This window comes from Hibiscus syriacus, unplaced genomic scaffold, assembly GCF_006381635.1.
Source record: "Hibiscus syriacus cultivar Baekdansim isolate YM2019G1 unplaced genomic scaffold, ASM638163v2 tig00110435_pilon, whole genome shotgun sequence".
Lineage (NCBI taxonomy): Eukaryota > Viridiplantae > Streptophyta > Magnoliopsida > Malvales > Malvaceae > Hibiscus > Hibiscus syriacus.
The window spans coordinates 612,751-626,766 of NW_024062736.1; the positions used below are offsets into that span (position 1 = coordinate 612,751).

At 34.7% G+C, this 14,016-nt stretch overlaps 1 protein-coding gene and 1 long non-coding RNA gene across 3 annotated transcripts; one reads left to right on the forward strand and one right to left on the reverse strand.

Moving 5' to 3' along the window:
• Positions 1-3,083: 3,083 nt before the first annotated feature.
• On the forward strand, positions 3,084-4,203 carry LOC120125619. Of its 2 annotated transcripts, XR_005516379.1 has the most exons (5): positions 3,084-3,314; positions 3,523-3,605; positions 3,762-3,825; positions 3,896-3,964; positions 4,077-4,203. It is a non-coding gene; the product is annotated as an uncharacterized LOC120125619 (long non-coding RNA). The 2 variants fall into 2 exon arrangements; XR_005516378.1 differs by having other exon boundaries at positions 3,092-3,605.
• Positions 4,204-4,945: 742 nt separating this feature from the next.
• LOC120125588 (uncharacterized protein At2g23090-like) lies at positions 4,946-6,331 on the reverse strand. The gene is made up of 3 exons (XM_039143985.1): positions 6,160-6,331; positions 6,007-6,047; positions 4,946-5,081 (listed from the first exon to the last, which is right to left on the reverse strand). Exons 1-3 carry the CDS (start codon positions 6,233-6,235, stop codon positions 4,962-4,964), a joined length of 237 nt encoding a protein of 78 aa, XP_038999916.1. The 5' UTR covers positions 6,236-6,331; the 3' UTR covers positions 4,946-4,961.
• Between the last annotated feature and the right edge of the window lie 7,685 nt (positions 6,332-14,016).

Sequence of the window (14,016 nt, forward strand, 5' to 3'; positions counted from 1 at the left end):
GTTAATTTAAGTTGTTAGCATCAGATTACAAGGTGTAGGTATCTGATAATTGCCTTAAAATGTATAATTATGTAGATTCAGAGCCTAAACAAGTTCATGAATCATTGGCAAGTAAGATCGATCAAGGGGAAAGATAAGAGATTGGAATTGACTAGTGAGGCCAGGTGAGTGCATAATAGTGACATGTATTGTTTAATGGAAATAGGATTTGCGGTGAGTCTATTTCCTAGAATGATATGCATGAAGTCATGAATAAGATTATGTGGTTGTTATTATTATATGTGTTATATGTGATTATATATATTTTACATTAATTGTATGTATGTATAATTAAAGATATTGATATGCTTTGTATATGCTATAGGATTTGTGTAAAACACTAAAATGTAATAATGGCAGAACATGAAATAAATTATATGATAGAGACATAAGGAATGAAATGAACGAGTGAGCATAAGATAATCAAATATAAGTCATATTATATGGTATAGGTGATTACACGAGAAAGGTTAGAAGACTCTATGAGGACGATATTAATTCGAGGGCATATGCATAAATAAGGATACATAAGTTATATAGGGAAGATTTATATAGTTAAAGGAAACTATGGTTTATGAATTATAAAGTGAAGAGTTACAAAGTTTTATGAAAGAGTATATGTATGAAGTAATGGGAAATTAGATTAAATTAGTATATATATATGAATTATGTAAGTGAAAGGGGAAATGAGATAAGATAAGTAGAAGTTATTTATAGGATAGAATGAGACTATTTGAACATGTATTATAAACTTTATAAAGGATGACTTAGGTTAAATCATTATATGATATAAATATAGGGCATTACTATGTAAATTACATTAAAGAGACATGTTTACACAATTACAAGATATGATACATGACATTAGATATATGAAAGAGAAAGTATATGTGATATGAGAAAGTGAAACAAATTAAATGATATTGAATCAGGTGAATATAAGAGATTAAAGCATAAATTATACGAAAAGATATAAGTCATAGGATATGATATGTTTATAGGAACACATGAGAAGTGTTATATACCATGTGATACATGAATACGAAATGATATAAGAATTTACATGAACTACGTGATTAAATGTATATGTGAATGAAGCTACGAGTTTATATGAATATGTGATATGTTTACATGAATATGTAAAAGGATATAAAAGATAATGCCAATGATATGTGTCATGAGAGCTAGGGGTATAGTTGGCATGCCAAGAGTCGAGGGTCTACACGGTCCTTCGGGACATATATGTATTCTTTGGAACATGTGTGAGGTCTTTTGAGACACATACTTGATCATTGACATATGTATATGATTCTTAAGGAATTTTCTACGTGGTCCTTAGGGACAATCTTATATGGCACTTCGGTGCATTTTTACGCGGCACTTCGGTGCATTTCTACGCGACACTTAGGTGCAATTCTACGTGGCACTTCGGTGCATTTATACGAGCTGTGGTGATAGCATTAGTGAACAACCTCTATAGACTCAAATATCTATAGTTCTCACATGTGTACATGAGCTAATAAAGAAGATGATATAAAAGAACCTTGTATGATATTGTGTGCTTTGTTTGTAATCTTTATGGTGAAATGATATATGTGATATGATGGTGATGTGTATATAGCTTGGTTAAGAAGAATAAGTATAAGAACATATGACTAAAAGATAAAGAACGAAAATAAAACTATTAAAGAGATAATGAGAAATTTATTACATACGCTTTATATGTTTTGTGTTAGGAAATATGTTACCAGAATTATATGATGATATGGGTATTTCTTTGTGAAACAATATGTATGTATATGATATACAAATTGCAATAAGTATAATATATATATTAAACATGAGAAACAATAATAATAATAATAGGTAAAAGGAAATGGTATATATATATATATATATATATATATATGTTTGGATGCATTTTTTGGTTTATCATGATTACATGAAATGTGCATAATATGAATTAGTTATGATATGTTATAGTCGGTTTGTTTATGCCTCACTAAGTCATAGACTTAGCGTGTGATTGTTTCACGCGTATGTTACAAAAGCGATAAGAGAAGCGAAGAAGAGCCAGACAGGTCAGCATCTCCCTTACAAAATTTCAGATCAGAAAATAGATAATTTAAAGGTGTTTGGTTATTTTGAATATAATTGACATGCACTAATTGATTGAGTTAAATATGCTCTGATCGATTTTGGTTATTGTGATCAATTTATGTAAATAAACCGCTTTTACTTTAATGAAAGTTTTAAATTTTCTTTGAATTTTGTCAAGAGTCAAAGTTTGAAAAGTCAATGTGACACCTCAGACTCGTATTCGGGTCGGGTACGGGTCTGAGGGTGTTACATGTGTAATTCAAGCAACATAATATATATATAGTATTTGATGTAAAGGATCGATAATCAATTGATCGAGATGAATGAGACATTAAGTCCCCTAAAAAATGTTCAGGATTTAAACCATAGTATTATAAATGAAACAAATTGATTTGAAAGAATCGTTAAATAATAGATCTTAACGTTACATAATTGGTCCTAATCAGATACATATAATTAAATCAAAATAAGATAATTATGTGAGTGTCCACAGAATAGGAAGGAGCTGAGAAGGGCTTGGCGATCTGCCAACATCTATTTCTTTGCTAACCGGACGATGAGCGCAGAGCGGTTTCAAGCTTGAGTTATCAGCAATTCTTGGTGGGCAGCGAGATCCTAGTGGTTCCTGTCCATAAATTATTTGTCAAACATAAGCCTGAAAACTTTGATTAGTTGTCTAATGACCCAATTATTTTAAATTGTAAATTCATCAATTTCATTGTAATAAAAAAATAATATAAATAATTTATCCAAATTATTCTAAATATAAATTTAAATCTATTTATTATTTGTCAAATAAAGCGAGGCTTTTTACTTTTTGGGTAAACTACGCATTTAGTACTAACATTTTGGTTTGGACAATGCATCATTTTCTAACTTCTATTAGTCTGTCTCTTTGTAACTCGTCCATCTCAGTTATCTACCTTTGTTTACAATCTACATCTGGAGCATCACTTTGTAAACTTTTTAGTACCTGCTAGGGTTGTTTATGCCTATATTTCTTGGACTCGGGTATGAGTGTCCGACATGGGTGTGTTCAAGGTTTTTTTTCAAGATTTTCATGTATTTGAAGGGTCCTTTGAGGATCATATCTCCAGATCTATTCCCGGATATGAATCGGACGCAGATGTCAAACACAGGTACTTCAAGAAAAATGAAGAGTTGGAGCAACATAGGTTTATTCACCACTCTTTGTAGGTTTTGATTTAAACATATACTCTTTGTGACTATCACTTGGTAGGAGGTAGGTACCGGGGGGATACTTTGCATGAACTGTCAAACAAAATGTTCTATTTTCACATTTTCCCCCTGTTTTTCTTAGCAATATATCGCGAGTCTACCAAAATGCTACAGAGATTTTGGCTGCTATTAATGTAATTTCAGGTGGTAGGAACTGATGAGTTGAATGTATATCTGAATAAATATCATTTAGAGCTTGATCCTCAACTTGAGGCTCTTGTTGGAAGGTACATTAAGCATTAACTTATCCCTCTGGTAACACTAAACAAAGCGTTGCACACCGAAGTGATCCAGGTTTGCACACAGATTATATCCCTCTGGTTAGGATTTATAGTGTGAAATCAACGTGTCATTAATGTATTGATATGTTGCTCACTGCTCAGGCACATTCGAAAACACTGGTCCAAATTCATTAATGCGAATAATCAGCATCTTGTCTCGCCAGAGGTAATTTTCTCTCAGCCGAACGTCTTGGAATTGAATATAATAAGCTCTGTTAAGCTCTTTTGACTTGCAGGCAATCAATTTTCTAGATAAGTTGCTTCGATATGATCATCAGGAAAGACCAACTGCAAAAGAAGCTATGGTATAGATCAATATAAGCTTACAGTTATACATATATAAAAACCCGTCGGGTTCGAAAAAACATAGTGTTTTATGAATGCTCAACGTCATTCTACAATTTGATTTATCTGTAGGCCCATCCTTACTTTTCTCAAGTGAGGACAACTGAGAGTTGCAGGATGCGTACTCAGTAGCCCATTCACTTTGGGTCTATTTGTACATCAGTGGAGCCCGGACTCGGCTGGATGACTGACCGTGCTTTATGTTTCATAAAATAACTCATTTTGTTTGGAAACATAAATGTTTTTCTTAGCATTTAACTTTTGATTATCTTCCAAGTGTTTTCCATGATATATATCGAACATGAACATATGTCAACATAAAATATCAGTTTATTTCAAGATTTCATGCATTTAAAAGGTCTTCCAGTGATCAAGTATGTTGTGGGTTGATAAGGTATCTTGCTTTAGTCTTAATTGGTATTATTAGTTTAATCCCAAACAACCCTTCCCCGTCCCTTGCAAAAATAATCTTTCAAAGATGATGTCATTATTTAAATATATGATATACAAATGCTAAAGTATTTTCTACATATACAGGCACAGGTACGAAAGTATACTTTCTTAAGATACGGAAGTTCTAAAAATTGTTTGTTTCTTATCTATTATTATTATTACTCACGCTAATTACGGTATCTGAAAGCATACATCTCGACTTGACCTCAAGCTAAGTCAGGTCTTGGATTCCCCGGACTAGAAGTAGCATTTTTGTGGTCTATGTTCGACAGAATGGGAGTAATGACGAGAAATTCAACAAGTTCACGACAGCAAATTTCTAGAAACAAAGCTTTAATAAACAACATTGACGCAGGAATGGACCAGTCTTCAATTTATCCATTTGAAAGGGTTTGAGAATCAGTCTTTCCTTACTTTAGGTGCACAAATCGTCTTCCTAGTATCATGATTGAGAGTTTACATGACTAATATCCAAATTAAAAGTCTACATTCGATCCAGCTACATCACTTCTTCAGATGAGGGAAACATGCATACACATCAGATTTTGGATGCTTTGCTTCCGCATGTTCCCGGCACTTCACCTCAGATGTTGTGCAAATAAAAGTCTGCATGCATACCTTGCACTGCATTTTGCACGAATAAATCGTTATGGTCAACCACCTATTGAACATCAAACAGATAAGAAGCTCAAATGCTAAATCATTGCAATTCCTTCAACTACATCCGTATGTAGAATGGCTGGATTTTAAAGTAATAATCTGCGTCCCAAGTTCAAATAATGCTTTCCTCTCACTACAGCCTCATCTGTTAAAGGTTTAAAAATCTACAAATAGCAGGTACTTAAGAATAACATCTTTAACATGCCTAGTATGTTTATCGATAACCGATTACCAAAATAGAGGTCCTCATCTCCTCGCTAACAACACAATAATACGAGAATCCTGTAAAAGCTTAAATGTGATTGGAACTCACTACTGCATCCACACCACTAGTTTTCACAAATGATTCATAAATAATGCAGAGACATGTCTTCCCAACAATGCACTGACAGAGTACTTCTATATCAAACTCAACATTCTATCCATAGCCTGATAGGAGAGAGATTGAGAGGGGGGGGGGGGGAACCAACCCCCAACATTAAGAGTGCTTACATAAAAGAGTCTAACGTAAGAGTTCATAGACTAAACATATACATGAAAACAAACAAAGCCACTTCAACTAAGAACTGCATTTAATATTTCGGTCACTGCCCAAAGACAACTTGTCATTGTAAACACAAGCATGAAGATCATTCTAAAACATGAAGAATAATTACTTACTTGAGAAGAGCACTAGGAGTCAATTTCATAAAGAGCATGTTAGTTTTAAGGGTTATTTGAAGGGACAAAATAATACCATTGAACCATTTCATGTCTAAAGAAAGACCAAAATATCTTCATGTTTTGGGCGGAGGGAATATTAAAAGATAAAGCAATTGCAACCCATAAAAGAATTGGCAAACCGAAATAAAACAAGGCTAAAAAAACAATTATATGAACACCAAATTACCTGAATCGTCATAGCTTTCTTGTTTGATTCTAGCTGGCTTCCTGAAAACATAAAAATATATAATCAATGGAAGCATCAAATTATCTGAAAGTGAAAAAAAATCGGCAGTTTATACATTTCTTTCTAGTTTCTGATGAGAAAACAAAATGAAACCTTTAGAGGCGGCTTTAGCCTTCTCAAGGTTTTTCTCACGCGCCATCTTCGACTTTTGGGCATTGCCTCCTCCCATATCTGATCGATTCGGCGAGAATATGAACCCTAAATTGATTAAGGAGAGAGTGAGAGGATTCAAAACTCCATTATTTGTTTTCAACCAAATATATCTAAGAAAAAATAGCAAATAATAGAGGAGTATTTATAGAGCGGTGAGATACTGTGAGTGGTGGTGTTCGCGGTCGGTTTGGATCGGTTTTTAGCTAAAAATTTATCCAATCCAAAAGCATAAATATTTGCGGTTTGAATGTTTCTAAAAAAATCCGATCCGATCTAATTAAGTGCGACTTAATTCGGTTTGAATCTATTTGGATGTTTATAAAAAAATGTGGTTATGTGTTATTCGAACTGAATTCAAGTGTATGTAAGCGTATCTCTTTTATGCACTCATCGCCAGCTTTGAAATACAATGAATCTTGTTGTATTATATGTAGTATTATTATCTTAAACTGCCCCATAACATTATATGAAATCTCAGGTATGTTAATGTTTATGTTTACTGTGAACTCTCAAAACCAAACCAATCGATGAGTGCATGGGGCAGTTAAGATAATAATACTACATATAATACAACAATATTTTTTAGTTCATATTACTTGCAAACTAAACTAAAATAATACCTGAGTTCATGTCATCTTGTTGTTTAGTTTGCAAGTACATGAACCCAGATCAGAGTTTAGTATGAGAAAGAAGAAAGATGTAATTTTTTATAAAGAAAAAACAAAACCCGAACCTGAGTAAAATGTAAAACTAAAATAAGTTATGGAACAAGTAATGAATGAAATATACACAAATTCTTCAAAAAAAACATGGAAAGATGAGCTGACAATGGAATGCATAGGTTGGCAACAGTTGCAGATGTTGGGAAATAAACCAGTAACAAGTAATTTCCCTATAGTCAGATTAGTGAGAATACGAAATAAAAGCGGAAAAATAATACTCGAAATTGATAACGGAGTTCAGCCAATTGTGCTTACGTCTCCGGACTGCTGCAGATCTTTTACTAAAGAGAAAATTTACAGTGTTTACAAAACACTCACTACTCACAAGAAAGCTCTCTAGTATTGGGAGAAAGAAATGATTTTTGGGATTGTTTTGAAGCTAAATGAGCTAGGGTATTTATAGTTGAAACTTAAGGACTTAATCTTGTAAATACCCTAAAACCTAGGGATTAATTGATTATCCTATTATCATTTTTCAACAAACATCTACCAAACTTGAAAAACTATTTTCAAAGAAACATTTACCAAACTTGAAAACCATTTTAATACTTTCAACAATCTCCCACTTGAAGACTGATTTTAATCTGTCTTCACACCTCGATCAATGCAACAGCTTTTCTAGTCTTGTTATTCTAGCATGTCAACTGAAGTTGAACACAACTTCAATTTGTCTGTAGTCACCGTCTTTGTCAACATATCTGCCGGATTTTGAGCTCCACTGATCTTTTCAAGTTTCAAATCTCATCTTCCAGAAGAGACCGGATAAAATGATATCGCAATTGTATGTGCTTTGTCCTGGAATGAAAAGACGGATTCTTTGCTAGATGTATAACACTTTGACTGTCGCAATACAAGACATTGTTTTCTTATTTCTTGCCTAACTCTTCCAAGAAACTTTGAAGCCAAACCATCTCCTTGCTAGCTTCCGTAACAGCGACATATTCTGCTTCAGTTGTGGAGAGAGCAACTATCTTCTGTAGTTGAGAAACCCAACTCACTGCGGTTCCTCCTAGAGTATAGGCATACCCTGTAGTGCTCATTCTGATGTCAATATTTCCGCTAAGTCAGCATCTACATAGCTGTCAGTATCGTATCTCCACCTTTGAAACAAAGTGCTTTGTTTGTGGTACCCCGCAGATATTTGAGGATCCATTTGACTGCTTCCCAGTGTACCTTTCCCGGATTATTCATGTACCTGCTAACAGCTCCCACTGCTTGAGCAATATCTGGTCTGGTACAAACCATGGCATACATCAGACTTCCAATCGCTGAGGCGTACGGCACCTTCACCATGTGTGCACGTTCTTCTCCGTCTTTGGTGACTGTTCTTTGGAGAGTCTGAAATGAACACCTAAAGGTGGTACTTACTGGTTTAGCATCTTGCATGTTGAACATGGAGAGTACTTTGTTAATGTACTCAGCCTGTGATAATATCAAAGTCCCTGACTTTGTGTCTCTCTTGATCCTCATCCCAAGAATCTGCTATGCAGCGCCCAGATCCTTCATAGCAAACTGCTTTGACAATTTTTTTCAAGTTTATAATCTCTTGCATGTCTGAGCCTGCAACGAGCATGTCATCAACGTACAACAATAAAATAATGAAGCTATTGTCGAACCTCTTGATGTAGCAACAATGATCTGCTTGGACATCTGGTAAAACCACTGCTACTCATGAAACTATCGAACTTTTGTACCACTGTTAGGAGCTTGTTTTAAACCATACAAGCTCTTCTTCAACCTGCATACCAGGTTTTCTTGTCTGCCTCTATGAAGCCTTATGGCTGCCTCATATAGATTTCTTCCTCCAAATCACCATGAAGAAAGCTGTCTTTACATCTAACTGCTCAAGATGTAAATCCTCTGCAGCTACAATTTTCAACACCAGTCTGATTGTAGACAGTTTCACGACTGAGAGAAAATTTCATTGTAGTCAATACATTCTTTTGCTGAAAACCTTTGACAACCAATCTCGCTTTGTAGCGTTTGCTCCCATCGTGCTCTTCTTTGATCCTGTAAATCCACTTGTTGTGAAGCACTTTCTTGCCTGGTGGTAATTCAGCTAAGACGTCTGATTTGATAAAAGCGAGTTCCTCATCTTTCATGGAAGACTCCACTTGACTGAATCCTCCACTTGCATTGCTTCATCATAGCACTCTGGTTCACCATTGTCAGTCAGCAACAAGTAGTGCAAAGAAGGAGAATACCGTTGGTTGGTTTAGGAATTCTGGAGGAGCGTCTTAGTTCCGGTGTGCCTGGTTCTTCTTGAACTGCTTCAGGACTGATCTGAACATCATTTCCAGAAATCTCCTCAAACTCAGTAAATTCCTTTGTTTCAGCTTTGGTATTGGAGCTGCTTGATTCTACAGTTGACCTGTCTTTGTACATCACATTCTCATTGAAAATGACATCTCTGCTTCTAATGATCTTTCGATTTTCATAGTCCCAAAATCAGTAACCGAACTCATCACCGCTGTAACCAACAAAGGAACATTTGTTGGACTTAGCATCAAGTTTACTTCTTTCAGCAGAGTCTATGTGTACATAAGAAATACAACCAAACACTCTTAAGTGTGAAAGATTTATTTCTTTCTTGCTCCAAACTTCCTCTGGTATTCTGCCATCCAAAGGAACTGAGGGCCCACGGTTGATCAGGTAAGCTGCAGTGTTGATAGCTTCAGCCCATAGAAATTTGGGCAATCCGGCATGTATCCTCATGCTTCTGGCACGTTCATTCAGAGTTCTGTTCATGCGCTCTGCTACGCCATTCTACTGCGGTGTCATGGGAATGTTGTCTCCATCTTGATCCCATTGTTTGCGCAAAAATCTCTGAATCTCCTATTTCTGTACTCTCCTCCATTGTCAGACCTCAACCGCTTACTTTCATACAATCTCATTTTCCACCATGGCCTTCCATTTTCTGAAGGTATCAAAGACTTCTGATTTTTTCTTCAGAAAATAACCACACATTCCTTGTAGAATCATCGATGAAGGTGACTAATATAATGAGACCTGCAAGAGATGGAACTAGAGATGGTCCCATACATCAGTATGAACTAACTCTAACTTTTCAGCCTTGGTGTCTTACCATCTTTGCAAAGACTTTTTTGTTTGCCAAAGATGCAATCCTCGCATAGTCCGACATCTACATTCTTTAGATCCGACAGCTTCCCCTTTGAAAAAAGTGTCTTCATCCCTTTCTCGCTCATATGGCCAAGCCTTTGGTGCCATAGGTTTGATTTTCCATCAACATCTGCTACTGCAATGATATTCTCTAAATTTGATGTTATAGAGAGTACCAGTTTTCTTACCACGAGCAATGACGAGTGCTCCTTTGGTAATCTTCCATTCACAGCTTGAAAAGGTTGTGCTAAATCCTTCACCATCAAGCTGTCCTACAGAAATCAAATTTCTTTTGAGGCCAGGAATATGTCTCACTTCTTTCAGCGTCCAGGTGGTTTGGTTTGGCAACTTTAGTCGGATGTCTCCTTTTCCGATCTTAAGGTTTCATCATCAGCTAGATGAACCTTCCCAAAATCACCACTGACATAATTTTCCATGATTTCTCGGCAGGGGTGGAGTGGAAAGATGCCCCTGAATCTAAGATCCATGATTCAATCGGACTGTTGACGCTTAGAATCATGGCATCACCTGTCTTCTCTGTCACGTTGGCAGATTCCTGTGCGCCGGTATTTTTCTTCAGTGCTCGACAATCTCTTTTAAAGTGACCCTTCTTGCCGCAATTATAACAGGTAAAATCTTTATTTTCTGTTCTTGATTTTCCCCTTCTGGATTTCGATATGCCACGATTTGAATTTCTTTCTGAAGTTCTCCCTCTGGACTCCGTGTGCAAGGCTGAGGAGGTTGATGCTTCACCCGATTCTCTCCGTCGAATTTCTTCGCTCAGTACCAGATCCCGAACATCGTCGAATTTCAATTTACTATTTCCGACGAGCTGCTAACTGCTGTAACATAGCATTCCAACTGTCTGGTAGAGATGATAAGAGAATTAAAGCTCGAACTTCATCATCGAATTCAATTTCCACTGAACTCAACTGAGTTGTGATTGTGTTGAGTTCATTTAGGTGTTGTGCCATCAATGCTCCTTCTGTCATCCGCAAATTGAATAATCGCCTTATCAAGTGCACTTTGTTTGAGGCTAATGGCTTCTCATACATACTGGAGGGAGCCGCCATACCCGCCGTGGTCTTTCCTTTGCTATGTTGAAAGCAACATTGCGGGATAACGTCAGTTGGATAACTCCGAGGGCTTGTCTGTCGAGAAGAGCCCAGTCTTCATTCTTCATGCCCTCTGGTTGCTTTCCTGAGAGAGGTTGATATAGATTTTTCTGGTACAGAAAATCTTCAATCTGCATCTTCCAAAAGCCAAAGTCCGCACCATCGAACTTTTCAATTTTCACCTTCGTCTGCATCGCTCTCACTCGAATCTGGTTTCGTTTGGATCGTTTCTGACAATTTTTGCGAACCACCGTGTATTAGAACACCTCCGTCGACAAACTCGTATCGCCGACCAAATTTCACTATTTACAAAATTCACTATTCACAAAATTCAATATTCATATGAATAGTAACCCGAATAGTAACCTTGCAAAAAATTAACAAAATTCACAACCCAAAAGCTCTGATACCAGTTATTGGAAAATAAATCAGTAACAAGTAATTTTCCTATAGTCAGATTAGTGAGAATACGAAATAAAAGCGGAAAAATAATACCCGAAATTGATAACGGAGTTCAACCAATTGCTTACGTCTCCGGACTGCTGCAGATCTTTTACTAAGAGAGAAAATTTACAGGTGTTTACAAAACACTCACTACTCACAAAAAAACTCTCTAGTATTGGGAGAAAGAAATGATTTTTGGGATTGTTTTGAAGCTAAATTTAGAAAATAGTTAACTGGAATCTGAGCTATACTCCATTTCGATGTTAACTTTCCATAATATATATAATAGTTTTGTTAAAAATATAGCAAGTTATTGGTTTGACTCGGTGGTTAAAGATTTCGAAAGTGGACTAGGGTTTAAGATTTTTGGCCAGGAAATTGAAACGGTGTCGTTCATTGTAAGAGATGTCGGTTCGGTTTGGTTTGGATCGATTCCGGATTTTCAAACCGAACCAAACCGATCGATTTAAAAAAAAAACCAAACACACTAAATCGGTTTCAGTTTTTTGAATCAATTTTCGATTATTTTTTTGGATCGGATTGAATTTGAACTCTCCTAACTGTGAGGATGCGATATCACTTGCCTATCGATTTTTCATCTCGACTCTCTAGAGAAAAAACAAAATACATTCGATACAATAATAAATTTTAAGATAAATTACACATTTAATACTTAAACTATCAATTTTATTTTTTAATATCTAAATTTTCATTTGTTTCATAATCATACTTAACATTTTTTTCCTCATAGTTAATTAGGGCACCTTCTTATTCATGGCATTTAATGAAAATGAAACTAGAATTTGATCTAGATTAAACATTATTCACTAAATCAAATAGTCTTATGGACTGCTCTTAATCTAATTTAAATCACTAAATTTAAGGTTATCCATTTATTTAATAAGCTCGATTGCTGTTTGCTGCAAGTTTTATCCGTTGAAGAAACTCCCAATCAGTTGATGCACACTCTGCCTAATACTATTTAAGAGAAATACATAATCCCGCCCAAAAAAAAACTTATGACTGAAAATATTTTGACTAATAAAATCTTTTCAGTGAATATAGCTTTCTTACTACAAAAGTTAAAAAAAATCCTTGGAAAATTATTCATTGATAGTCTTAATATTTAGTTTAATTTAATCTCTTTTGGATTATTAGAAAAAATTAGAATAATTAAACCGAATTCTTCTTGAGTGTAGCAAGGTAATAATAACCAAAGATATATTTTGTAAGAAATATTTTTTCTTTTTGCAAACATATGATATCGTTAATGTTTGTTTAATCATCATGGTGGCATGTTGAAATTTTATGATTATAGGCATATGAAATGTGATTACGTGATTGTGTATTTTGTTTGATCAAGTGTACTTGAACAACTTTCAAAAGAAAAAATTGTTTGTAATAATACCAAGTAGTATTTGTCCATATAGTTCTAGAGACGTTCACTAATACTTAAGCGTCTATTTTTGGCATTGTTATTTTCTCATCTTCTAAAAATTTATATAACTTACCAACTGAATCTTATTTATAAATTTATCTCTTGATTTCTTCTTATAAAAGAAAGGTCATGTTTATCTATTTATTTCTCTCTCCTCCCTCTGATTTTTCGTTAGTCTCTTCTTCTTTTGAAAAGAATAATGTTGGTCGAGCTCAACTTCTTATTAGTATGTGTAAATTTAGAAACATGGTGTTAATCTTGGGATATCGTCTATTTTATATACTAATCAGAATGACCCGACTACTAAAATAATAATTTGTACTTTATTATATTTATTTATTTATTTTATTTTGCTAATGATCAATCAAATTCTATTTTACAATATATTTACCAACAATAATAATGTTTTTTTGAAAAAAAAATTCAACTCGAATTAATCGGTATTAAGAAGAAGGTGCACAGATATTCATGGTGAAGCTCCAATAGAGTCGGATGTTAAGCAATCAAAGTGTTATTGATGAAATGGAGAAGCTGAAATTTAGGGGCTTGAGGGCAAAATCAGCCACTGCATCATAAACAATTTGGACGACCATTGATTAGTCAAGCAAGAAAGCACCCCACCACCGACACAAAAGCAACAATTTGATGGCAATGTAATGTAAAGAGCAAGATAAACATGTCTAATCTTTATCAACAAGATAAACATGCTGATAAAAAATGTTTATATATTATATAAATACAAATTAAACATATTTATATAATTAAATTAATAAAATTAACATGCTTTTGAATATATATATATATATATATAAAATTTACGTAGTATTGTTTTTTTGCTGGCTCAAACCAAATATTGCATTTCAAATCAAATTTAAATTCCTTTCAAAAAGAACAATTTTCAATTTTCCTCATTTTTTTACTATAATCCTACTTCAAAGTCTCAAGCTTGTTAGGTGGT

Excerpts from the sequence above, each read along its gene's own strand:
- LOC120125588 (XM_039143985.1), bottom strand. The coding sequence starts at position 6,235 with ATGGGAGGAGGCAATGCCCAAAAGTCGAAGATGGCGCGTGAGAAAAAC. Across the intron at positions 6,048-6,159 it reads GGCTAAAGCCGCCTCTAAAG|GAAGCCAGCTAGAATCAAAC; the intron begins GTTTCATTTTGT and ends TTATGTTTTCAG. Across the intron at positions 5,082-6,006 it reads AGAAAGCTATGACGATTCAG|TGCAAGGTATGCATGCAGAC; the intron begins GTAATTTGGTGT and ends TGCAAAATGCAG.